We start from the raw sequence: 27515 nt of genomic DNA on the forward strand, positions 1-27515 counted from the left end.
TCACAGAATACAGAACTCACATATTTACAAAGTACAGATGTTTTTACTTACAAGTCTGAGAATAAGCAACAAAAGCACGCACGATTAGAGTTTTGCATTAAAGAATATATACAAAGATACTTCCCCTCACAGCTTCCAGTGTGAGTCTTATATATATTGGGAAAAACGGAAACTCAGTGCTGGAAAATCAGGAACAGTTCCACAGGCACTTAATATCCACAAGCTTTTTTCTTCAGATCTGTTTTTTTCTCTGATTTCAGTTTGTTTCTTGTTACAAACAGGCTAAGAAAAATGGCATAATTTATTCTCAGAACTTATAAGCCTTATGTCAAGCAATTAAACTAGCAATTTTAGTGATTATCTTTGCTCCACTAATTTCTATTGCGCACAAAATTCTTCACATAAACTAAATAACTCATTAAATAATTTTTCCACAACCAGCTAACTTAGGAGGCAGATTCAATAGTGCATCCACACTTCTGAATATAGACGGCTATCTGTAGGATAGATCTTTGGCCCGATCAAACTTAGGGACTGATTTACTAAGGCTCATCTCTCTTTCTGTGTCTATGGGAAAAATGTTTAGTAAATCAAGCATGTAAAGGAACTCAAGAAGATTTGGTGAGAGACACTTACTCCATCTGATTCTCACCTGCGTTGAACCTTTCGTGCATTTTCAGTCCCTGTTTTGATCTGAAGCATTTATTTTTTGATATTTAAAGTTTTTTTATTAAATAGAATAAAATATACAGCAAACCATATACATCAAGGGTGCTGTCAAAGTAATGTAAACACAGTATAATGTTAGAATGTTATAACAATCATTGTATTTTATATAACAAGGTATCCCTATAGCTGATTAGGTGTAACTTATATGGTGGTTTGCCCTTTATGAATCCAACTTTTATAGCCCTTTCTTCCCTATCCCTCTCTTCCACTTACACATGCATCATACTCATAAATGTAAACCAGAGATACGGAGAATAAAGAGTAAAGCTGTGAACCAGCCATGTCACCTAATACCTCTGTAAATATACAATATCACTGAGATAAATATACAATATCATCTGAGCAGCTGAAACCAGCGGTTTACATGTATTTTGAGCAGTTCTCCAGATTTGGTAAGCTTGCAATGTCTTTTCAAATTTGAATATACATTTATTTTTTAGGCTGTTTAGACAATAAATATATTTTTTCCACCCATCTGAAGCTTTTATAACACTTAGAGCAGGTAAATGGTTTCTCTCCTGTGTAGCTCCTTTCATGAAGTTCCAGTTCTGATTTCCCACTGAAGTTTTTATCACATTCAAAGCATGTAAATGGTTTCTCTCTTGAGTGGATTATTATATGACATTTTCAGTTTTGATTTATTACTGAAGCTTTTATCTCATTCAGTGCATATAAATGGTCTCCTTTCCTGTGTGGATCCTCGCATGACTGATCAAATTTGAAGAAAACCTGAAGCATTTATCACACTCAGTGCAAGTAAATGGTTTCTCTCCTGTGTGAATTCTTTCATGGTTTTTCAATTCTGATTTCAAACGAAAGCTTTTATCACACTCAGTGCATGTAAACGGTTTCTCTCTCGAGTGGAGCCATTCATGATTTTTCAGTTCTGATTTCACACGGAAGCTTTTATCACACTTAGTGCATAAAAAAGGCTTTTCTCCTGTGTGGATTCTTTCATGATCTTTCAGTTCTGATTTCCCACTGAAGCTTTTACAACATTCAGCACATTTAAATGGTTTTTCTCCTGTGTGGATCCTTTCATGCCTTATCAGTTTTGATTTATGACTGAAACTTTTATTACACTCAGAGCATTTAAATGGTTTTTCTCCTTTGTGAATCCTTTCATGATTTTTCAGTACCGATTTCCCACTGAAGCTTTTATCACATTCAGAGCATGTAAATGGTTTCTCTCCTGTGTGGATCCTTTCATGGTTTTTCAAGTTTGAACAAAACCTGAAGCTTTTATCACACTCTCTGCATGTAAATGGTTTTTCTCCTGTGTGGATCCTTTCATGAATTTTCAGTTCTGCTTTCCCACTGAAACTTTTATCACATTCAGAGCATGTAAATGGTTTCTCTCCTGAGTGGATTCTGATATGACTTTTCAGTTTTGATTTATTACTGAACCTTTTATCACACTCACTGCATATAAATGGTTTCTCTCCTGTGTGAATTGTTGCATGACTTGTCAGGTTTGAAGAAAATCTGAAGCTTTTATCACACTCACTGCATGTAAATGGTTTCTCTCCAGTGTGGATCCTTTCATGTTTTTTCAGTTCAGATTTCAATAAGAAAGTTTTATCACACTCCGTGCATGTAAATGGTTTCTCTCCTGAGTGGATCCATTCATGGTTTTTCAGTTCGGATTTCATACGGAAGCTTTTATCACACACTCTGCATGTAAAAGGTTTCTCTCCTGTATGGATCCTTTCATGATCTTTCAGTTCTGATTTCCCACTGAAGCATTTATCACATTCAGTGCATGTAAATGGTTTCTCTCCTGTGTGAATCCTTTCATGCCTTATCAGTTTTGATTTGTGACTGAATCTTTTAATACACTCAGAGCATGCAAATGGTTTCTCTCCTGTGTGAATTCTTTCATGATTTTTCAGTACTGATTTCCCACTGAAGCTTTTATTGCATTTAGAGCATGTAAATGGTTTATCGCCCTTGTGGATTTTTTCATGGCTTTTCAGATTTGAACAAAACCTGAAGCTTTTATCACACTCTCTGCATATAAATGGTTTCTCTCCTGTGTGGATCCTTTCATGATTTTTCAATACTGATTTTCCGCTGAAGCTTTTATCACATTCAGAGCAGGTAAATGGTTTCTCTCCTAAGTGGACTCTCATATGACTTTTCAGTTTTGATTTATTACTGAAGCTTTTATTACATTCACTGCATGTAAATGGTTTCTCTCCTGTGTGGATCCTTGCATGATTTGTCAGCTCTGAAAAAAACCTGAAGCTTTTATCACAATCAGTGCATTTAAGTGATTTCACTAGTGTGTGGTTCCTTTCATGTTTTTTTAGTTCTGATTTCTTACAGAAGCTTTTATCACACACGCTGGCTGTAAATGGTTTCTCTCTTATGGGGATTCTTTCATGCCTTTTAATGTTTATTTTCCCATTGAAGGTTTTATCATAGTCCTTACTCTGCTTTTCTTGTGAGTGGATTTTCAGTTGTGATGGATAAATAAAACATTTATTACCTTTATTACATGGAAATGCTTTCTCTATTGTATGAATCTTCTGGTGAACATTTAATATTACTTTACTTGTAGTTTCACTGCATGAAAAGGGTCTCAACCCAGTATATTCTCTCGGTTGATGTGTACTTTGCTCACAGGGAGTCACATTCTCAGTGGAGTCTCCTATTGGGTTTCTCAGCCTTTCCTTTGACTTGCACTGATTCCAGTAGTTTTCCTCCCAGTCACAACATGGGCAGGTATCTGCTTCATCTTCCTCTGATACAGTTTTTGTCAATTCCAGATGTTTAATGGGGTCCTCAGGATGTGTCTCCTTACCTCTTCTCTTAGACTCATCCACCTCTGGAAAATAAAATAAAGGGCAGACATTACTTAATGTCAGGGAGACTCACAGTGTTAATGGTCGGGGTTTTCTCAGCATTAACCACCTCAGAGGGAACAGGGGCGAAAAGCAGCCATGTCACCTCCTTTCTGCAGCATTCTGGGATGAACTAGAGCAGATCTCTGGGTCTAAGAAGCCGAAGGCTAAACATCTCAACACCATCAGGTGTATAAAATTCTCAGAATGTTGCTTTATGTAACTCACAGAAAACTAAAACCACTTTGTAAAGTAACTTAAATTGTGTTTATATAGACCTGTGATAAAGGCGAGGATAAGAAAGTGACATTTGCCAGATCCCAGGAATTGGATTTTTTTTATGGATGGCAGCCAGAGCAAAGCCCAGCTCCTGATCCCAATGAGAGCACTGGAGTGGATCAACATGATAAGAAGGGACAGAGGTTGTGCAAGGCCGAAAAAACTGGGTCCAAAAAGAAACCAGGAGCTGGGGAAGCTCCTTAAGAACAGGAGTGATGCCCTCTCTCTGACACTGACAGCAGAGCCAGGGAAGCTCCTTAAGAACAGGAATGATACACTCTCTCTGACACTGAAACAGGCAGCAGAGACCGGATCAGCTGCAGCTTCTGTAAGGCCAATGGACTACAACATTTAGCAGAAAACCTTTAGTAAATAGGCCCCTTACACTCTAAACTCTCTGAAGACGGGGAAATACCAAAGATACCTGAATGTAACACTTTGAGCTACCAATGATAAGAAATCTAAATCTGAAAGAAATACTGTACCATGATTTCTATTTCTCTATAAATAAAGTACGTTCTATATAGAACAGGACAGAGCTGATCCCTGACCCCTGACGAGTCCCAGGGCAGGAGTAAGAGGAAGCAGAAGCCGCTATAAGTAGGGACTGGACATTATCTCTGAGCTCAATCATTGCCGTGACGCGTCTGCCCTCGCGCTGGGGAAGTGCAGGGAAAAGCAAGTTTGCTTACCGTAAACGGTGTTTCCGTAGATAGCCGAATGAATTAGCCATGCTGTCTGGGAGCATCATTGCGCGACCGGCAGGCGGAGCTTCTCCTAGAGTGCAGAGTTTTGAACTCTGTGTGTCTGCGCGGTGAGGTTCCCGCGCGATTGCTTGATTTACCTCAGTCTCTTCTTTCAAAGCGAGAAGAATATAGAACGTAAAAAGTATTTTGTGTATTTGTGTAGACTGTCTAGGGAGGTGGGAGGGATCGCATGGCTGATTCATCCTGCTATCTACGGAAACACTGTTTACGGTAAGCAAACTTGCTTTTTCCCGGTGATAGCAGGGCTGAATTAGCCATGCTGTCTGGAGTCCCAAGCTCCCGGGTGGTGTCTAGATGTTTGTTTGTAGGTTAGGACGCCACCCTTAAGTCTTTATACAGTAGACAGTCTTATCTTTGTGTCATGTTTGGCAGGATTGCCGAGCCCACGGCTGCATCAGAAGCACTCTGCTGTTGTAAGCAGTAGTGTACAGTGAAAGTGTGTAAAGAAGACCAAGTTGCGGCCTTGCAAATGTCTATCAGTGAAACGTTTCTGTAGTGGGCGACTGATGTTGCAGTTGCTCTTATTTGGTGTGCCTTTGGTGTCATTTGTAGTGGTAGATTACGCTTATTGTAGCAAAAGGTAATGCATTGGGATAACCAACTAGCCAGAGTTCGTTTGGAGACTGCTTGGTTAGGAGAGTTTGGATTAAAAGAGAGGAATAAATGAGATGGTCTGGATTCCGAATGAGTTCTTTGTTTGTAATAAGCCAATGCTCTTTTACAGTCTAAGGTGTGGAGAAGTTTATCTCTGTCATTCTGATGAGGTTTTGGCTTGAAAATCGGTAGAGTAATGGTCTGGTTGATATGAAATGCAGATACCACTTTCGGGAGGAAGGTGGGATGAGGACGAAGTGTGACTTTGTTATGAAAGAATTGTAAATATGGGGATTAGTGAACTAGTGCTTGTAATTCACTTACTCTCCTTGCTGATGTTACCGCTACTAAGAAAACTGTTTTCCAAGTGAGGTATTTGATATGACAGGCGTCTAGAGGTTCGAAAGGAGGTAACATTAGTTGTTCCAGTATGATATTGAGATTCCATGGAACCGGTGGTTTCATGACTGATGGTCTCAGATGTAGAATACCATGCAAGAATCTGGAAATTAATGGGTGGTTGGAAATAGGCAGTCCATTTTGAGTATGGCGAAAAGCTGTATGTTGGCCACTACATCCCAGTTCAAAGTCCATTAGTGTGGATGGAAAATTCTGCTGAGGTGATCCGCTGTTACATTGTTGAGGCCGGGAAGGTAAGTGGCTTGTATCGAGACTTGGTTGGATACTGCCCACGTCAGAATGCGAAGCGTTTCTCGACAGAGGATCCAGGAATCTGACCCTCCTTCTTTGTTTATATAAAACATGGCTACTTCGTTGTCTGTGTATACCATGATATGTTTTCCCCGAAGAGTGGTCGAGAAGGTTTGAAGTGCTTTCCAAATGGCTCAAAGTTCAATGAGATTGATTTGAAATTTGGACTCCCGTAGAGACCAATGGCCCTGAGTCTTTAAGTTGTTTAGATGAGCTCCCCAGCCCTTTCGTGAGGCATTCGTAGTGAGAGTGACTTGATAAGGAGGTCGCTGGAACGGTGCTCCTGAGTTCAGGTGGTTGATATTCATCCACCATTGAATGTCTATTCGCATTTGTCTGGTTATGCGCACTCTGGTTGACAGTTGTTGCCAGAACTGTGACCACTGGTTCTTGAGACCCCATTGTAGACGACACACATGGAGTCTTGTGTATGGGATTACATGGATGACAGCTGCCATATGACCCAACAGTTGAAGAATCTGTCATGCCAATGCCCGAGATTGATTGGATAGACGTTGAGCCACAGAGGACAGAGTTTGTATCCTGTCGTGTGGTAGGTACGCCCTCTGATGTACTGTGTTGATGAGGGCGCCAATGAATTGTAGAGCTTGAGTAGGTTGAAGGTGGGATTTTTCATAATTTATTATGAATCCCAGCTTCTGAAAACAATTGATTGTTTGGAATGCATGAGTTTTTAAAGTAGTCTGATCCGAGGCTACCAACAGCCAGTCATCGAGATAGGGAAATATCTGTATCGAGAACTGCCGGAGATGAGCCACCACCACCGCTAAGCATTTTGTGAACACCCTCGGGGCTGAGGAAAGGCCAAAGGGTAGGACTCTGAACTGGTAATGTATGTTCTGAACTTGGAAACATAGGTATTGCCAGGAGGAAGGGTGCATGGGTATATGGGAATAAGCATCCTTCAGGTCTATGGAGCATAGCCAGTCGTTGGGTTGCAGAAGGGGTAGGATACTCTTGAGAGATGTCATCTTGAATTTCTCTTTTTGAATGTGTTTGTTGAGATTTCTCAAATCTAAGATGGGTCGAAGACCTCCTGACGTTTTTGGCATGAGAAAATATGGGGAGTAAAATCCCCGATTTTGTAATGGAGTTGGAAGAACTCTGATGGAATTCTGCGCCTGCAGACTCACTAACTGTTCCTGTAGATCTGTTGAATAATTTGATATGATCATGAGAGAGGAAATTTGCAGAAGTGTGGGAACAGTTATCAGATTTAATCTGTAACCGTCTTCTTTGATGTTTAGCACCCAGCGATCCGAAGTAATGTCCTCCCAGCTGGAATAAAAAAGCTGAAGGTGGCCCCCTATGTAGTGGGGTGGAAGTGGCTCTGGGTAACTCAAAAAGACTGTGCTGGTTTTGGTGGTGCTGCTGGAGTTGGTTTTGGTGGACGTGGTTGGCGAGGTCACCCACGAGATGCCTGTGGTTGTGGTTGGTATCACTGGTGTTGATAATACTGAGATCTCTACATGTTATACGATCTAAAGGGTGCCAATCCATAAGGTCTTCTTCGGTATGAAGGATAAAATCTTTTAGAAGAAGAATGCAGGTCTGCAGACGTCAGGGATTGTACTGCCGAATTCTGCTCTTTAAGAAGGGTTACCGTTTCACCAAACATGGTACCAAACAGATTGTCCCCCAAACAAGGAATATCCACCAATTTGTCATCATCCCTTATAGAACTAGCCCTTAACCATGCCATGCAACGTGCTGCTATTGCCGTCGCTGAGGAAAGAGCCGATGATTCAAATGACTCATAAACTGAACAGAGTAAGTGTCTGAGACCCTCCTCCATGTCTGTGAATGGTTGTGGTAAGGAATTATCAGCCACCACACATATTGGACGTAATTTCTGTAAACATTCGAAGAGATACTGTATTACATAAAAACTGATGGTGTTGTATCTTCGTGGCCAGCATGGAGAAGTGATAGACCTTACGGCCAAAATCATCCAGGGATTATGATCCTTCCCTGTGGTGAATTTGCATGGAGTTTTGATCTTTTGACTCGTAACAGTGACGATTCCACCACTACTGAGTTATGGGGTAACTGAGTGGAGTCATATATTGTGGAATTTCACATCCTGTATTTTAAATTTGTTTTCCTTGAGGCCGCCGAGGTAGAAAAGGATTTTTCCCAATCTTATGTAATACCGCATCCAACACAGCATGTGGTGATAAGGCAGTTGGTTCAGGCGGCATTTCAAATATCTTCAGAATGCCGAGAATTTCCGCTCGAGGGTCAGGAAGTTTTCCTGTTTCAATGTTTAGTAGAGATCCTACTTTTTCTATAAATTTAGCGTAGGATAGATTCTCGGGAGGAGAATATGGTTCGGGAAGGCCCTCGGGAGGGTCTGATGGAAAACCCTTAGATGACGAAGGGGACGACATAGACCATTGTGAATGTGGAGAATCTGATCGATCCAGAACTGGAATTGATTTTTCTCTTTGCTTTGGTGGCGGGACTGCTGGGATATGTGGTGTAGAAATTGGAGATTGTGAACCCAGATCCCGTGGATGTATCTCATCGAGATCATGGAAAAAAAGACGTCAAAGCAAGAGAAATTTGTGACATCGCCTTTGAAGCTAGTGTGTGATGTGAAGGAGTAGGAAATGGTTCTGAAGGAGGGGATAGTGCCCCTAGAGAGAAATCCTGAGAAGGGGGATTTGGTTCCATATGGTGACTTGACTGAGATCTCATAGAAGAGGATCAATCAGATTGAGAACTCTCCCCCTCTGACGATTGATTAATAGAGAAGTGAACTATCTCTACATCAGAATCTGTATGTGGTGATTCAGCCATTTGTAGATGTTTTGTCTTGGCCTTCTGTTTGAGATGGTGCTCACGTTGAGGTGCATTTTGGGGAGAGGTCAGAAGTGGAGCCATAGGTGGGTCCTGATGTTTTATACGCTTTGTAATACCACGATGGTGATGGCGAACATGTTTTCTTTTCTGAAGCTTGTGTTGGGATGATCCAGATAGCAAAGTAGCCCTCCCCGAAGCACCGTCTGCAGCACCTGGTCTCAAAACGGCGTCCTGAATAAGTCGTGGCATCGATGTGCCATGAGATGCGCCGTGCGTCGCAGCTCCGTGAGATCGCCTTGCGCCGTGATGCGGCATGCACCGTTGCAACGTGCTTCGTGTGGCTACTTTTGCTTTTCCCGTGCTCTGAGTGCTTTGGCGTCGAGGAACGGGAACGAGGGGGCACAGAGCCCTGTGTCCTCAACGGTGCAGCTGACTTATCTGTCAAGGGAGTCGAAACCTCGATCTCCCTTCGCGGCTCTGGTGGTGGCACCGACCTGGCTGAGTCCCCTTCCAACGAAGTTGATCTTCTTGGCGGTGTCTTTTTTATTTTCTTTGCCGGGCCCGGCGAAGAATGAGGGGACCGTAGACGCGCGATTTTGTCGGCACGCTGTCTTCGGGCCCGAGGCGACATCCGACCACAGTCTCTGCAAGAGGCTGTGTTGTGCTCTGGGCTCAAACAAATGTAACAATAATTATGTCCATCAGTGATGGACATAGTTTTGCCGCATTGGCAATATTTAAAGCTCGATGGTTTCGGAGCCATCGCTAACTCGAAAAAATATTGAAAAGCCCGAAAAAATTCAAAAATTGAAGAGACGAGGAGAGGAGAAAAAACTGCCCGCGTGCAGTCCTGCTCGCGGAAAAAAAGAGAGTGAGGTAAATCAAGCAATCGCGCAGGAACCTCACCGCGCAGTTACACAGAGTTCAAAACTCTGCACTCTAGGAGAAGCTCCGCCTGCCGGTCACGCGACAACACATGGCTAATTCAGCCTACTATCACCGGGAAAATGAAGGTGTCATGGATTCCCCGAGGAAGGGAAAGATCAGACAGAGCTGGGCCGAACCCTTCAGAGCATAAAAACAGAGCGAGCGCTCACGCAGCCCCATGGACACGCGGTGAGCTCTGAACCCGAGACCAGGAGAGGAGAAGGATCTGAATGATGTCTCAGTACCCAAAAGAGAGGCCCTACAGAAGAGCAGAGGGCAGCAAGTAAAAGGAAGAGACTTTAAAGGACTCTGTAAGCCCAAATCATGCAGGGAAAAGAGAAAAGGGATCTGTACACCCAGACCCCAAGCCTTCATATTGCAGAGAACAGGAGAGAAAAGTGTTATCAATTAACAAGCAATAAAGTGGAGGAGATGAGCGGTACCCTCACTGGTAATAAACTATATAGAGATAGTACAGAGCTAAGAATTGTAGGGTCCTTGTAGAAGTGACTATGAATCAAGATTTAATCAAAGTCTTGATTCATTCTTTCTTCTACAAGGAACCTACAATTTTTAGCGCTGTACTATCTATAGATGGATTGTCCATCATTTAACACTGAGGGGAGATTTATTGCAGGAGATTTTGTCACCTATCTTGCAACTGGAGTGTCTTGTCTGAGGATAAGCAGTGCAATGCATTTGAGTAAAAGTTATCAAGATGAGGACAGGGACTGTGAACGTGCCCTGTCCAAGACTGGAAAGCAAGTTTGCCGATTGTAAATTGTGTTTTCCGCAGATAGCGGGATAAGTTAGCCATGATCTGGGGCAGGTCTGAGCTGGGGTTGCAGTGAAGCAGTTACTTTGTAAACAATGTGGACTCTACCATGAAGAGCAGACGATAGTGAAAATACAGAGTGCAGGACTGCTCTATCAGGAGAGGCAAGACTGTCCCGGCAGTAGTGGGACGTTACATTGTACACAATCAGCCCTGCCTCAGGCGGTCCTGTGCTCCCCGGCGACCGTGGCACTCGCATCCGACCCCCCCGGACCTAAAATGGAAGAGCCCTCGTCTCCCTGCAAGCATCCCGAACCCAGGCCGTCGCACGAGAGACGCGCGCGTGCACGCCGAGCCGGCCGCGTGGCCCGATGACCTCCGCGGCATCTGGCCCCCCCCCCCGCTCTGAGAAACTGCGACCAAACTGCAAATAAAACAAAACAGAAAACCATCCGCGACCAAAGCGGAGAGCCGGCGCACACAACCGAAATAAAAACAAACTTTTTTTTTTTTTTTTTTTACAGCGTAGCACTTGCCGATCGTTGTCCTTGGTGCTGGACCTCCTGCTCCAGTGCGGGATGTGTGAGCCGGGCTCCCCGGTATCACCCCCGACCCTGCTACCCTCAAGGGTTCGGGTCCTCGACCCTGAGCAGCGGCCTCAACCAGGGAGGATGGTCCCCTCGGAACCTTCTAACCCCCTGGGAGGCTTTCAGCAACCAGGATCTGAAGACTTCTCTATCCTCTTCTCTTCTTCTTCTTTTTTTTTTTTTTTTTTTTTAAACCTCGCGTAAAGAAAGAAAGAGACCAATCCTGACTAAACTAAACTAAGCCAGACAGGAGTCTCCAGAGACTGTGGGTTTTGCACCTTCCAACTGCTGGAGACAGAGTAAGACTGAGAGGCTGTGGGTGGCTCCCTGGTATATGACAGAGCCCATCAAAGTTTTGCTCTGTCTCCACCTGCTGGTGCGGAGGCATAACCCAGGTGTCTGGACTGATCCTGGTATGTACAGGGAAGGCACGTTACTGGCAGAAGATTCACATGGGGTCCCAGTAAATCCATTCCACCCGCTTCCAGAAACTCGGCACCAGAACACACTCCTGCCAAGCAGAGACACACGCTATGTCCCTCCCGCCCCACAGCCCCTCCGGCGGAGCTGAGGCGAGGACGGGAACATTTAGCAAAACAAAGAGGACATTTGTAAGTTCTCCTTACCAATTCACATGTTAGTTCAGTCCTTCAGCTGCAGCCTTTTCAAATTGTCCCTCGGTCTTTATCCGTCAAATGGAGCCCCAGATCCATGTTCCTCTGGGCGGCCAATGCAGAATCTGCTACTCTTATTCTATTTATTTTGACTTTTATATTCCACTTTTCACAGCAGATTACATTCAGGTATTTTCCCTGTACCCAGAGGGCTTACAGTCTAAGTTTTTGTACCTGAGGCAATGGAGGGCAAAGGGACTTGCCCAAGGTCACAAGGAGCGACAGTGGGACTTGACCCCTGGCCTCCTCATTTGGAGCCTGCGCTCTAACCACGGCCGAAAGCAAAAACAGGTCTCAGGCTACAGGGGGGAGAGGGCACAAGCCTTCACCACCAAGCACTCCCTCGTCCTGTAACCACTTTTGTATTTGTATTTTTTTAAGTCCATGTCTGACCAGACTCTCAGAGTCAAAATACTCATCTTTCCTGTGCCCTCATTTTCCCCTAATTCAGGGCACTAATTAAAAGCAATCATGTCACTTTTTTTGGTCTTATTATATTGCATTTCTTTGTGGAATTATATTGTGTTGACTGATTTGTGCTCTTTAATTCAAGGTCTCTTGAACGTCTAACTTGAATTGAGAGACAATTAAAATCAATAAAGGACTGGAGCTGAAGAGCGACTTCCTTTGATTTGTTCTCCTTCAAGCAGAAAGCTTGCTCCAGGATCCAGAGAAGTCCCAGTTCTCCTGGCTTTGGAAGATCAGTCAGCCAGACCATTGGCCTTCTTCCCCATCTTGGTCTGGATCCATCCCAGGGGAAATCAACCTTACAATGGCCGTTGACGCAACATCTGCTGGAGGCAGAGAACAACTGATGTGCTCTCCGCAGCTCCTGACTACTCACAGGTTGATATCAGTTTAGTTAATTCTTGTCCTCTACCTCCGTCTGCTCACAGGAGGAAGAGTCCCAAGTGTCTGGACTGGTCTGGCTGTAAAGAAAAGAGGGATTCTGGGGACAGATCATGTTATGTAAATCACTCACTCTGCGGCTTTGGGTACCTGAATATGAATAAATGACCCAGACACAAGCACTGCCTGTCACAGAAACCCTGTGAGTGATTCCAGAGATCTGCAGAGGAGCTTGTGAAGGGGTCTCTGCACTTCCACTCTCCAGCTCAGCAGTCTGACCCCGCTCCCTCTTATTCCTGCACTCACCTGAGCAGCTGCTTTTCCCAGTGCCTCCTTCCTCTGATCCCGGCTCATCCCTGATGTACGGCTCTTCCCCTCGCTCAATGTGGGATATAATCTCAGGGGTGATGGTCGGGGAGCCTGTTCCTGGGGTAAGAGCACTGCATTAGGTTTCTCACAGTCACTCAGTATAATATCACTGCTCATTTTCTGCAGGAGGATTGCACTGAAGGGAAAGATGCATTGAGAGAGACATTCAGATACCTTGTGGGCTGCACCAGTCTATCAGAATGAGAAATTACTACTTACCTTATCTTTAGCATAGTCAGATGAATCCAGAACAAGTGGTTATGCACCTCTGCCAGCAGATGGAGACGGAGCAAAGTGACGTGACAGTACAAATACCCTGCAGTGATATCAGCCTGCCCAGTATTCTCTTCAAAAGCAACAGTGGACAGACTGGCAAAAAACTTATTAAAAAACAGAAAACCGTTTATTGTATTTGTAACTAAATGTTATAACTCAATAAAATATAAATTAAAAAAAAACAAAAAAAACAGAAAACCATTTCAATACTCAGCCAACAGCAACACTGAGCTCAGACAAGAATGAATAAACATAAGTCTGGGGACTGGATGAAAACTTACCAGTAATCCCTGTCACACATAATCACACCAGAGGCCCATACTACAATCATTCAGCAGCCACGGGAGGAAAGATTGATTCATCTGACTGTCCTAAAGAAAAGGAAATTATCGGGTAAGTAGTAATTTCTCATTTCTTAGAGTCCAGTCAGATGAATCCAGAACCAGTGGGATGTACCCAATCTCTCCTGAATAGGGCGGGAGGCTGCCCGTGGTCCAGACAAAACCACACGTGCAAAGGCCTCGTCCTCCCAGTCTTGCACAACCAATTGATAATACCTGGAAAAGGTGTGTAAGGAGGACCACATCGCAGCTCGGCAAATGTCGACAGGGGACAACAATCTAACTTCTGCCCATGACACTGCCTGAGCCCTAGTGGAATGAGCCCTGACCTGACTAGATAACAGCTTCCCAGCATCCACATACGTGGCTGTGACTACCTCCTTAATCCAGCGAGCTATGGTAGCCCATGGGGCCGGCTTTCCCTGTCTAGTACCACCATGAAGGTCAAACAGGCGATCCGACTTCCACATAAGCTCGGTAACCTCCAGATATCTGACAATATGTCTTTTGACCTCCAAGGGTCGCAACAGACGAAACTCCTGTACGTCTCTCTCTCTGTGTCCAGAGACGGCAGGGAGATGGACTGATTCAAGTGAAACTCAGTGACCACCTTCAGTAAAAAGGAAGGAACAGTACACAGCTGTACCACCTAATATGGGCCATTGAGGAAAGGCACACAGCAACTTGACTTCCGGCCACTCCTGCACTAGGGCATCGATCCCCAATGACTTCGGATCTCTCCGTGGCTGAAGAATCACAGAACCTTCGCATAGTGTGAGGTCGCCAGGAGGTTTAGGAACGGAAGACCCCAGGAGTCCAGAATCAGCTGAAATGCCTCTTCTGACAACGCCCACTCTCCTGGGTCCAGACGCTCCCTGCTGAGAAGATCTGCTCTTACATTGTCTTTTCCTGCTTTGTGCGAGGCTGAGATCATCTGGAGATGCACTTCTGCCCATTCCATAAGTTGGTCTCTTTCCTGCAACTCTTGCTGGCTCTTGGTACCTCCCTGCCAATTGATGTAAGCCACAGTCATTGCGTTGTCTGACATTATTCGGACCGATCAACCTTGCAGCCTGTCGCCAAACTGTAAACATGCCAACCGGACCGTCCTGGCTTCCAGCCGATTGATGTTCCAGAGAGACTCTTCTGCACTCCAGTGCCCTTGCACTGTCAGCTTCTGACAGTGAGCTCCCCAACCAAGGAGTCTCGCATCCATTGTCAGAACTAGCCAGTCCGGTGGGGCTTGGAAGATTCCCCTCCTTAGATGATCTGCCTGTAGCCACCACTGCAGTTGGGAGGAGACCTCCATCGGCAGGTGGAGCTGAATCGAATAGTCCTGAGACTGCGGGTTCCACTGAGACAGCAGGCAGCGCTGTATAGGATGCATATGCACCCTCGCCCACAGTACCACTTCCAGGGTTGCCACCATTAAGTCAAGTACTCGCAGGTAAGACCAGACGGTCAGACTCAAGAATGTTCATCAACAGACAGAGCTGCCCAGCAACTTCTGAATACGAGCTTCCAGCAGGAAAACCTTGCCCAGCTTTGTGTCAAAGCGAACCCCAAGGTATTCCAATGACTGAGCAGGGTGATGACTACTCTTGCCAGGTTCACCATCCAGTCGAGCTCCAGCAACAGGGAGATCACCTTATAAGAACTTGCCATGCTGGGTCAGACCAAGGGTCCATCAAGCCCAGCATCCTGTTTCCAACAGAAGCCAAACCAGGCCACAAGAACCTGGCAATTTCCCAAACACTAAGAAGATCCCATGCTACTGATGCAATTAATAGCAGTGGCTATTCCCTAAGTAAACTTGATTTATAGCAATTAATGGACTTCTCCTCCAAGAACTTATCCAAACCTTTTTTGAACCCAGCTACACTAACTGCATCCTCTGGCAACAAATTCCAGAGCTTTATTGTGCGTTGAGTGAAAAAGAATTTTCTCCGATTAGTCTTAAATGTGCTACTTGCTAACTTCATGGAGTGCCCCCTAGTCCTTCTATTATCCGAAAGTGTAAATAACCCATTCACATCTACTCGTTCAAGACCTCTCATGATCTTAAAGACCTCTATCATATCCCCCCTCAGCCGTCTCTTCTCCAAGCTGAACAGCCCTAACCTCTTCAGCCTTTCCTCATAGGGGAGCTGTTCCATCCCCTTTATCATTTTGGTTGCCCTTCTCTATACCTTCTCCATCGCAACTATATCTTTTTTGAGATGCGGCGACCAGAATTGTACACAGTATTCAAGGTGCAGTCTCACCATGGAGCAATACAGAGGCACTATGACGTTTTCCGTTTTATTAACCATTCCCTTCCTAATAATTCCTAACATTCTGTTACCTTGCAAGTCACCAGGCAGCTCTCGTCCAGCGACTTGGCTTGAATCAGCCAACTGTCTAAAAATGGATCTACCAAGAACCCATACTTTTTCAACTCTGCCACAACAACTACCATTACCTTGGAAAAGGTCCTGGGAGCGATGGTCAGACCAAAGGGCAGTGCCTGAAACTGAAAGTAAGTACATAAGAACATGCTGTGCTGGGTCAGACCAAGGGTCCATTAAGCCCAGCATCCTGTGTCCAACAGTGGCCAATCCAGGCCATAAGAACCTGGCAAGTACAAAAACTAAGTCTATTCCATGTTACTGTTGCTAGTAATAGCAGTGGCTATTTTCTAAGTCAACTTAATTAATAGCAGCTAATGGACTTCTCCTCCAAGAACTTATCCAATCCTTTTTTAAACACAGCTATACTAACTGCACGAACCACATCCTCTGGCAACAAATTCCAGAGCTTTATTGTGCGTTGAGTAAAAAAGAACTTTCTCTGATTAGTTTTAAATGTGCCCCATGCTCACTTCATGGAGTGCCCCCTAGTCTTTCTATTATCCGAAAGAGTAAATAACCGATTCACATCTACCTGTTCTAGACCTCTCATGATTTTAAACACCTTTATCATATCCCGTCTCAGCCGTAGCACCCAGAACTGCAAACCGCAGAAAGTGTTGAGGTTCTAATCAGATGGGAATGTGAAAATACGCCTCGGACAGATCCAGAGAGGTTAGAAATCCTCTGCATGGCCATTATCACAGAGTGCAAGGTTTCCATGCAAAAAATGTTTCACTCGCAGATGACTGTTGACACCTTTGAGATCCAGGAAGGGAAGAAAAGAGCCCTCCTTCTTGGGCACCACGAAAAATATCAAATATTACCCTGCATTTTCTTGAGATGTGGGTACTGGAACTACAGCCCTCAGGCTGAGGAGCTTTGTTAATGTACCCTCCACTGCCTGCTTCTTCTGCGAGGAGTGGCAGGGAGACTCCACAAACACATCGCAAGGAACACTGGTAAACTCCATCACGTATCCTTCTTCTATCACCTCCAGGACCCATTGATCTGATGTGATTTCAACCCACTGCTGAAAAAAGAGAGACAGGCATCCCCCCTATCTCTGGGAGGTTCCACTATCTGAGCCCACGCCCCTTCTGAGTTGTCTGGGACGAAAGAGCTGAGGCCTACCGAAGGGTCGAGTCCTCTGTAAGATCGCTCCTCTATAGGGTTTGAAAATGCTTGGATCCTCTAGCACGATCTCTCATGTTAAAGAAGCACAGCATCTGCTTCTTATCCTCCAGCAAATGAGGAATGGGTGATTCGCCCCATTTACTGGCCAGTTTCTTCTACTCGCTCCCAAATAAGAGCGAGCCTTTAAAAGGCAATTTGGTGAGGTTAGCCTTGGAGGTCGCATCGGCCGACCAATTTCTCAGCCATGAAGGACGCCTGGCGCTACTATCGAAGCCGTCCCTATGGCTGAAGTGCAGAGCAAATCACAGCCCGCATCCCCCAAGAAGGCAGAGGCCGGCTCCATAACTGCCCTGGAGTTTACCCCCGAGTCATCAACCTCCTGGGAGAGAAGCAAGCAAAAGCGAGCCACCAAGGATCAACAAGAAGTGACCTGCAAGATCATTGCCACCGCTTCAAATGCTTAAGGATGGCCTCAATCCTTCTTTCATGCACATCCTTCAAGGCCGCTCCTCCCTCCACGGGGATAGTTGTCCGCTTGGAGACAGCACAGGCAAGGGCATTCACTTTTGGCAAATGCAACCAGCCTCACACCACTGGATCCAGGGGGTACAGTCCTTCCAAAACCCGATCTCCTTTGAAATCAGCCTCTGGGGCGCTCCGCTCAAGATCAATCCATTCTTGAATGGCCTACATCTTGGGAAAGGATAAGAGGCTTTGTGCAAGGAAACCAAAAGGGGATTTCTCTTTGGCTCAGACACAGAATCTGCCCCAGGAACTCCAAGCATCATCAAGGTCTGGGAAATCAGAGCCGGCAGTTCATCTTTCTGAAAGAACCGTAGCATAGTTCTATACAGTTCTAACTCAGGGGGAAGGTCACCATCCTCAAGAGAGGCAGGACTGGCATCATCCATGCCATCCGGATCTCCATCCAGGGGACCCGCTGCCGCTCCAGGAGTACTCCGGCACCCAACTAAAAATCCAGGCAAGGTTTTCTCCTGCGCCTCGGCTCCAGGCGCATGGGACATGGCCGAGGACTGCAAGCCCAGGAAACATTCTACCCATGTAAAAGTAGAAGCATCCAGACCGGGAGGTACCTGAGTCGTACTCACTGAGCTACCGTCCCCCGCTGAGGAACCAGTTAGGAGAGTTCCAAAATCAGGCTCCCCCCACCTGAATCGTCTTTACCCAGACCCACATCTGGCTGGGAAGAACCAGGCTCAGTGAAATCAGAGGAAGGCAATTCTCCCTCAGCCTCCGAACAGCGCTCGCCAAGTCAGCGGGCACTCCTGGCTGCGATGCCCGAACATGACAGGCGGTGCAAAGAGAAAGGCGCTTAGGTTTCAATAGGTATAGGCGCCATTTTGGTTGACACTCAGTGAGCGGCGACCGGAAACATGTGTCTTGCTGTGGGTTTTTGGGGTTTTTTTAAGACATCCAAAAATTCTAGGCGTCCAACACTTAGGCATCTCACACCTAGGTGTCCCAAGACCTAGGCATCCCTAGGATAAGCGCTGCAAAACAAACTCACAGCAATGCACCACTTGTGTGCACAAGTAAGCGTGTGGCCACCAAAGGATCCGCTTAACTTGGACGCACAGACTACAAGGCCCAACTGAGAAATACTTTCCCTTTCTATCCTGTTACACTCCTCTCCCACCTCCCTCCCTCATTTATCCTCAACCCCCTCTTCTTCCTCACTACAATTACTAAGAAATACTTTCCCTTTCTATCCTGTTACACTCCTCCCCCACCTCCCCTCCCTCATTTATCCCATCCCCTCCTCTTCCTCACTACAATTACTAAGAAATACTTTCCCTTTCTATCCTTTACACTCCTCTCCCACCTCCCCTCCCTCATTTATCCCCATCCCCTCCTCTTCCTCACTACAATTACTAAGAAATACTTTCCCTTTCTATCCTGTTACACTCCTCCCCCACCTCCCCTCCCTCATTTATCCCCATCCCCTCCTCTTCCTCACTACAATTACTAAGAAATACTTTCCCTTTCTATCCTGTTACACTCCTCTCCCACCTCCCTCCCTCATTTATCCTCATCCCCCTCCTCTTCCTCACTACAATTACTAAGAAATACTTTCCCTTTCTATCATGTTACACTCCTCCCCCACCTCCCTTCCCCCTCCTCACTACAATTAATAAATTATTGGCCTCTCTTTCTTTTTGCACGTTTCTCTTGCTCCTTTGTACTTCCAGTTCAATCAGAACCAGAGCTGGATCTGGGACCGTGAGCCTTCAATCCCAGCTACCTAGGAATTTCCCCCCCCCCATTTAAAATCCCTCTAAAAACACCAAATCTGCTCATTGCAGCAACAGCGCTGGACTGTGGGAGAGCAAACACCAAGGCACCTTCCATAACCCTGCAAACATAGGCACTGTATTCAGCCACTAGGTGTCACCCCTGAGCAATGACCGTGACTCCCATTCCTCCGCGGGGACAATGAATGCTGCCCCTGCATAATTCCCAGCCCCAACTTCAGGCCGAGATGCACTAAGCCTTCATTGTCTATTTGCTGGAAGGGTCCCACTATGGCGCTGACAGGGCAGGGTGCTAGGGGGTGACAACAACTTTTTTCAGGATTTGAACGAGTCAGGACTGCCTCAAGTGGTGGCCCCGGATTGAGCCAGGGGTTAGCCTTGATCCCCGCTCAACTTTTCTTTAGCCGTGGCAAGTTTTATTTTAGATTGCTGGCACTTTAAATGCAATGTGGGAGCCTCAGGACCTGCGTTAAGGGCTCAGGGCTGCCACATCACATTTAATGTGTTTCCAACATGTGTTATTTTATCATGGCATATTACGTTCTTGGTCAGCCGTGAGAAAATATTAACATCAAATTGACCTGCTTTGTATGCGTATGAATTATTAATGTATGGAAATTGCATGCAAACCACATCATTGTAATAGGGAGGGCACCGGAGCAGGACCATGCATAACATTGCTTATATTGCACAACAGACGCTGCTTAATGAGCGGTAGAGGACGACTACGGCTTGATGCATCACCCACTCGGAAGCAGAAGGCCTGACTTCACTGAATAATGGAATAATATTCTGTTCTCCTCTCCGAAAAATAAGAATTTCTTAACAAATGTCCTTCCTTACCCAGTGATTCGAGGGCCTGATAATTCTCCTTCATCACCTCCTTGTAAAGCTCCTTCTGCCATTCTTCTAAATACCCCCATTCCTCCTGGGAGAAAGAGACAGAGACGTCCTCAAAGGTTACCGGGACCTGAAACACAAACCACAAATACTCAGCACCTTCTGCATCAGGAGACCTCCCAATGCCAGGACTCAGCAGGGCAGGGGAGAGGTTTCTGGGTGCAAATAATTCAAAATGCACAGACCTAGAGCAGAACTATAGTAACTGGTTTCCAGTTACACACAGAACCTGGGACACCATGTTTTACTCTGAATCACTCCTGATCTCTCTCCTTACATTCAGGAGAGTCCCAAAGTGCCTTTTCTGTGCCCCAGGTGCAGTGAAGAGTTCCACCATAAAATGGGGAAAGGCGAGATTATTTTAAAGAAAAGGAAAATTGGTCCTTGCCTGCTAATTTTCATTCCTGGAATACCACAGATCAGTCCAGACTCCTGCGTTTTGCCTCCCTGCCAGCAGATGGAGACAGAGGAAGTTTCACGGACACTGCCACATAACCTGGTGAGCCACCTGCAGTCCCCTCAGGATTGACCTGTACCCAAGCCAAGATGATAAACCCAAAGAGTTTAACATCCCACTCCCCCAACGAGCAGGAGGATGGTTCTGCTGTAACCAACTGGAAACTCTCTCCCAGAATTTAAGAGCACAAACAGCACAGTGAACTACTAACAGTTCTGCATCACATACAAACCAAAACAGAACGAGTGGCCAACTCTCTCCCCTTTCAACAGGCGGGTCTCTGGCCTGATCTGTGGTATTACAGGAACGACAATTAGCAGGTAAGCACCAACCTTTCCAGTACATACCCAAATCAGTCCAGACTCCTGGGATGTACCTCAGCCCCCTAAACTGGGTGGGACCTGGAGAGTCTCGCTTGCAGAACACTCACCAAAACCTGCGGGAGTCGAGCCCCGACTTCCAAGCGATAGCGTCCGGCGAGTGTGCAGTGACTTCCAAGTAGCTGCCATGCAAATCTCCTGCAGAGATACCTGTTAAGCGTCAGCCCAAGAGGTTGCTTGCAAACGTGTCGAATGAGCATTCAAACCCTCAGGCACTGGCCGATCCTTAGATATATACGCTGAACCGATCGCCTCTCTGATCCAATGCATAATTATAGCTTTGGAAGCTTGTCGGCCCTTCTTTGGGCCATTCCAAAGTCATAAAGGTGATCCAAAGTACTGTAAGCAAGTTTAGGGATGCAGGGACCTGTCTGCTACAGGACACTTCCAGTTCTCCTCCCACTTTACTTCAGGATTCTAAGTTCAGGAAAAGACAACGTGTATTCTCCTCAGAATTAGACTTTAATTTGGCAGATTTGGCAGGTCTTAGCATTTAGAAGATAACCGCAATTCTTATCTCTAACATCCTGGCCACTATGCACCAGTTTTCCCTAAAGAAGGTTCTGTATCATGGGTGGTTACAGACATGCCATAAACCTTAGCCTGCTTAATTTGTTAATACTTATGGCTAACTTACTTACCCCTGGTACTGATTCTGGCGATCTCCCTCTGTTCACCTCTGAAGCAGGCTCTGGCTGGAGGACTGGAGAATGTGGGCAGCGGAGAAGGCTCGCTTCCTGGGCTTGGTACTGGCAGAGCCGGCAGGTGGCTCCAGAAGAAGACGGGCTTCTGGCTCTGCTACTTGCCGGGCTGTCTGGGGCTTGCTTTCGCTCCTCACCATCTCAGACTCTATATTACTCTCTGAATCTAGTGATAATTAATTCTGTTAATTGAACCTCGGTATATAAAAGTTATAAATAAATAAATAAAATAAATCTAAGCCGGGCGTCCCCTCTCTCCTGGCCACACCTAGTATTCTCCCCTCCTCGATAGTAGGGGTGGGGGCTGGTCTGCTTCAGATCCACTCTTTCTTTCAGGGTCGCCCCCCAGGGTCGCTTTTCTGGTTCCAGTCTCAGGGTTCATCCCCCTGTCTTGTACTTTGCAGCTGATAAATATGCATCAGCTCATGCATAATCACGTGGTGGGTGGAGGGTCTTTGTCACATTGCAGGTATTTTCCCCTTCCCCATTTCTTTGGGGGGGGGGGGGAGAACTGCCACATCTGTATGCCAAGCTGTGTGCCAGAATGTTTTTCTCCGTTTCAGACTGCCCCCCTTCTTCCAAGGGTGGGGGGGTCTTTCTGACCTCTGGACTTGCATGGCCAGTCCATGACTCCTGCTTATGAGCTTAAAATTGTTGCATGGCCCTTCTGACTTCTTTACATTTACAGAGGCACTTACAAACAGGCAGATCTTGATAAAGTATCCTTCAGTGCAAAGGTCTCTCTTTTTTCCGCTGAGACAGTGTCTTGGCCTGCCAGTATTTGTCTGCATACTTCTTTGGTATCATGATTCATATTTGGTGTCTGCAGTGGTAAAACGTGGGGATCTCTCTCTACGGTACGAAATTCATTAGTGACTTTCAGGTCCCTTAACGATGCCCGCCTTACGTCCAAAAGTCTCAGCTCTCGAGCACGAGACGCAGGGGGAATCCACACTTGGAAATGCCGGTAGTTCTACCACCTGATTGATATGAAACTCCGATATCACCTTTGGCAGAAAAGAAGGCAGCGTGCACAAAGAGACCCCCACCTCGGAAATCTGCAAAAATGGATCATGGCCTGGAGCTCTGAAATCCTCCTGGCCGAACAAATAGCCACCAGGAAGACCACCTTAAGAGTCAAGTCCTTCAAGGTTGCCCTCCACGGTGGTTCAAACAGAGCCTCACACAAACCTCTAAGCACCAGATTAAGATTTCAAGACGGACAAGCCTTCCTCACTGCGCTTCTTTAGGGTCTATGGCCATGTCTTGGACTTGCTTTACTTAAAGAACTGCAGTTGCCATTTCTGAAAACTGTTAAATAAAACTGATTTGCATTGCATTTATCATTTGAACGTCTTCCTGTGGACTCTTTATCACTGGCAAACTATCCCCTTAGTTCTTGGATATTCCAGTGTGGATGTTTGCTTCGTCACTGGGTTAAGCTGTGCTCTTTGCAAAATTCACCACCTAGTCTAACGCCCATAATCGGCGCAGCACCTTCTGCATCGGCTGTGCCCATATGAGCCAGTCAGCTAGGTACGGATGCACCAGCGCCCCCTGCCTTCTTAAGGTTTCCACCACCATCACTTTGGTGAATGTATGCAGCCCCATCGCTAAACCAAAGGGAAGGGCTCGAAATTGAAGATGCTCCCCTAATATCAAGAAATGCAGAAACCTCTGGTGCTCCTGTCTGATAGATATATGCGAGAAGCCTCTGTCAGATCTAGAGTCGCCAAATACTCTTCCTTGCACACCGCCGTGATGACAGACCTCAGTCTCCATGCGAGAACGCAGGACTTTGAGGGCGGCATTTACCCTTTTTAAATCCACAACTGATCGAAAAGACTTTTTCTTTCTTTGGTACCATGAACTAGATGGAGTTACCTCCCTGTTCTCTGCTCCGCTAATGGAACTGACACTATGGCCCCCTGGTTACTTCAAGTGGTCCACCGTCCCTCGAACCACTACCTGCTTGGTGAGAGGAATGCAAGGGGACACGACAAAAGCATCCCAGATGGAACGAGCAAAATCTAAAGAATACCCATCTCTTACCACATCTAGAACTCACTGGTCCATGGTAAATCTTGGCCCACTCCTCGAAAAAAAAGTGCCAGACACCCTCCGACTGCTGGAACCTAAGAGTGGACCAGTCTCGTTTCATTGTGAGGACGTAGTCCCCCCTGTACCGGTAACAGAGTTGTCCCGGGACAGCCTCCTGCCAGCCCGAAGGGACCGATCCCAGGATGGAGCTCTTGGATGCGGCCTGCCGCTGTGGACCTCTAGAACCCTTGGATTGGCAAAATCTCCCATTATCCCAAAACTTAGTCTGCACAGGAACAAACTTCCAACCCTTCAGCTTATCCTCTGGCAAATTGTGCACCTTGGATTCCCCCAGATGCTTCATTATCTGTCCAGGTCCTCTCCAAACTAAAAGCTTTCCCTTAAAAGGAAGAGTTCCTAGCTGAGATTTGGACCACAAGTCCGCTGACCAGTTCCACAACCATAACAACCATCTAGAAGACCCCGCAGACATCATGATTCGGGAAGACGTCCTGATGGAGGTCATTAAAAAGCATCAGCTCCATAAGCCACCACCGCCTCCAGACGGTCAGCCTGCTGCGCTGCAGCTCCGTCCAAAGTTTATGAATCCCGCAACTGCTGGACCCAACACAGACATGCCCTCTGCACGAGACTGCTGCCCAGAGCTGAAACCTCAAAGATCCTCTTGAAATAAAGCTCCAGTTTACGATCCTGCACATCCGTTAAAGCAGCCGAACCGGAATAGACGCTTTCTTGGTGATTGCCGACACTGAAGCTTCAAGCTTCAACTTTGGGAAGAGCCAATAGTTCCAAGATCTCCTCCAGCAACGGATAAAGCTTAGCCATAGCTTTGCCAACTCTCAGCCCAGACTCTGGAGTGTCCCACTGCCGAACCGCCAGCTTCTTTACAGACTTATGAAAGAGAAATGCTTTTGCTGGTCCATACAAACCATCTAACCCGGGATATGCATCTTCCAGGTCAGACTCTTCCTGCGTCACTTTGATCCCTAGCTCCTGAAGCACCTGCAGAATCAACAGCCAGAACTCTTTTCTGCGAAAGAGATGAACCGCCTTGGGATCATCCCCTTCTGCTAAGGGAACCTCCTCTGGGTCCCCCCGCCAGGTCGGGTGCCTCTTGTGATTGATCCGCTCCCAAGGACTCCCCCGGGGTCACCCCAAGATCCTTGAAATAATCCGTATGCCCCTGTGGATCATCAGCCGCCGATGACAGGCCAACACATGCCGAATCCTGCCTGCCTGCTTCCTTTTGGAAGGACCGGGCCTGTCCTGCAATTTGGGTCCCCCCCCCCCCAACGGATCAAAACCGGGAACGACAGCGCCCCCTGATGCCTTTTTGGCCAAAAAAAAAAAACCCAAACCTTATGCATCAAGAGAAACTCCAAAGAAAAAGCCTGAGACTCATCAGAGTCCCGTTCCTTCATCCAGTGGAAAATCATCCCTGTCTAAGTCCCACCAATCCATCCCTGTGCCTGCCCCAGCCGGGGACAGATGCGGTGGGGAAATATCTGCCTCTCCTTGGGCCGCCGAGGACCACATTACAGAATTCAATATGGCCACCACTCCCACGCTGCAAGGGGGAGCCAGGCCATGCATGCTGAAGGAAGAGACCAAATCTGAGAGACCTGCTGATGCACCCTCCCCACCAGAAACACACCCGAAGTACAAATCTTGTTGATTAAGGTGTGACCGTGACACCCCACCCCCACCCCCACGGCTCAGCATACAGTGCCATGCGGCATCACTCCAACTGCGTGGTTTGACGCCATTGACCTCACCTGCAGAACTGCATGCCTCAGGAGACCCGCCTGCTTCCATGCTTTGGGACGATCACCAGCCAGCAACCTTGCAGCCTCGGGCACTTCCAGCCACAGTATCAGCAATAAAAACAAAGAGCCCTCTTTTTTTTTTTTAAACAACTTTAAAGGCAGCCCAAGAAAGCAAAAAAATGAAAAATGAAAACTTCCCTGTTCAACGCACAGGATCGCCAGCAGGTCACCACGCTGCCTCGTGCGGGCTGAGGGTTCTGGACCACCAGATGACCGCCCCACGGAACTCTGGACAGAGCAAAACAAGGGTCTCCAACCTTCTGCTTGTCCCCCCTCAAACCAAGAGGGATGGCCTCACCAGGACCTCACAACTCCCGTGGAAGGAATCAAGAAATCTGATCTTCCTTTCCTTTCTTTTTTTAGACTGCAGGTTTTGCACCATCTACCATCTGCTGGAGACAAAGAAATCCTGAGGGACTGCAGGAGGCACAATAGGTTATGTAGCAGGGCCAGTAAAACTTTTTCTGTCTCCATCTGCTGGCAGGGATACAAGCAGCTTCCTGTTTTTATCTTTTTGCATGAGAAGCTGTTTATAGGGCTGCCTCTTCATTGTCTTACCTTCTTACTACTACCTTGGCCTTTTTTTGACCCCACGCTTCATCCAATACATCACGCCATCTTTCTCCACCAATGCTGTAGCTACATGACTAATCCCACTACTTTCAGTCCTGTGCTCTAACTCTTACCTTTGGGTTCCAAGCTCTACTGCAGATGCTTTTTCTCCCTATTGTCAGTCTCCTCTGTGTAGTCATCTCATAGGTCAGCTTTCACCACCACTTCTGCAACTGGTCCTTACTGCCACCAGTCTCTCCTGCCTGACCCTGCCAGCTACTTCTGTCACAGATCCATAAATACTTAGCCGGTGGAGAGGACAAAATCTATTTCTTGCACAGAGCAACATAAAATAATTTCTTATAGGGATTTGCCAGATATATCCAAGTGTCCTGCACCAGACCCGGTGGGAGACAGGATGCAGGACTCGATGGAGCATTGCTCTGACCCAGTCTGGCATTTCTTATGTTCTTGATGTTTATACAGAGAGAGCAGGTATTTGGGTGCAATCTCCTACCTGCGCAGACGCTCCTGCAGGCATTTTCGTCTCTGCTTTTGTTGCTTTCAGGATTAGAAATAAACTGGGCGCTCTAGCTCGGGAAGAGCTGAGTGTTTGCCTCTTGTTTTATAGAGAGTTGAATAAAATTGAGAATCAGAGCTGCAGAGCTCTGGGGGGGGGGGGGAGGAGTTTCTTCTCTAAATCTGACTTTCAGCTTCCGCAAATCTGCAGAACAGCTCCGTCTCCTGCCAGGCGCAGAGTGATGACATCGCACAGGGGAAGCGTCACACTGAGGGCTCAGACTGATGACATCACACAAGAGGAGGCAGCGCTCCACCTATAGCTTCTCTTTGCCCCAGCAGCAGGTCTCCTACGTCCCGTGTGTAGTGCGGTTTGCTTCTCTGCATTCCTGCTTCCAGCCCCACCTTGCTCGTTTCATCCAGTGATCCTTGGCCTCCTCCTTTCATTGCCTCTTCTATGGACTGACCCTTGAATTTGACCTTGCTTGGCTGCCTCTGACCACACCAGTTCCATAGAGACTCTCGCCTAAATCCTGCCCCCCCGTGTAGGTGACGCCTTAGCCCAGTCTCTCTCTAGCATAGCTCTGCCAGCTCTTGGTGAGAGCCTAGGCAGCAAGGTTTCACGCTGTTACGGGGAGGGAGCCCTGGCAGAGGGAACAGAGGAGCAGCAGCACAAGAGCAGAGGGGTCCCTGCCAGAGAGAGCGAGAGGGATTTAGTGCGTCTTTGTGTATGACCCCTCCTCCTGGATTTTCACCAGTCTTTGGAGACTTC

At 46.6% G+C, this 27515-nt stretch overlaps 2 protein-coding genes and 1 long non-coding RNA gene across 4 annotated transcripts in view; 1 reads left to right on the forward strand and 2 right to left on the reverse strand.

Moving 5' to 3' along the window:
* The window catches only part of LOC115085852 (oocyte zinc finger protein XlCOF6-like), a 393254-nt gene that overhangs the window by 299557 nt on the left and 66182 nt on the right, over nt 1-27515 (forward strand). The gene's annotated exons all lie outside the window — the stretch shown is intronic.
* Nucleotides 1-27515, reverse strand: part of LOC115085891 — a 318986-nt gene that overhangs the window by 164910 nt on the left and 126561 nt on the right. The gene's annotated exons all lie outside the window — the stretch shown is intronic.
* Nucleotides 31-27209, reverse strand: LOC115085864 (oocyte zinc finger protein XlCOF6-like). 2 transcript variants are annotated; one of them, XM_029592383.1, is made up of 4 exons: nt 26359-27209; nt 20191-20317; nt 12871-12990; nt 31-3559 (listed from the first exon to the last, which is right to left on the reverse strand). In XM_029592383.1, the coding sequence occupies exons 1-4, from the start codon at nt 26422-26424 to the stop codon at nt 1392-1394; spliced, it is 2481 nt and encodes an 826-aa protein (XP_029448243.1). In that variant the 5' UTR covers nt 26425-27209; the 3' UTR covers nt 31-1391. The 2 variants fall into 2 exon arrangements, with proteins under 2 accessions (XP_029448243.1, XP_029448244.1); XM_029592384.1 differs by having other exon boundaries at nt 26742-27207.

Source organism: Rhinatrema bivittatum, chromosome 2 (genome assembly GCF_901001135.1).
Source record: "Rhinatrema bivittatum chromosome 2, aRhiBiv1.1, whole genome shotgun sequence".
Lineage (NCBI taxonomy): Eukaryota > Metazoa > Chordata > Amphibia > Gymnophiona > Rhinatrematidae > Rhinatrema > Rhinatrema bivittatum.

Coding starts and splice junctions, on each gene's coding strand:
- LOC115085864 (XM_029592383.1), bottom strand. CDS start 26,424: ATGACTACACAGAGGAGACTGACAATAGGGAGAAAAAGCATCTGCAGT. Junction 20,318..26,358: donor GTAGAGCTTGGAACCCAAAG/GTAAGAGTTAGA, acceptor TTTGTGTTTCAG/GTCCCGGTAACCTTTGAGGA. Junction 3,560..12,870: donor TGGGAAAAGCAGCTGCTCAG/GTGAGTGCAGGA, acceptor TTTATTTTCCAG/AGGTGGATGAGTCTAAGAGA.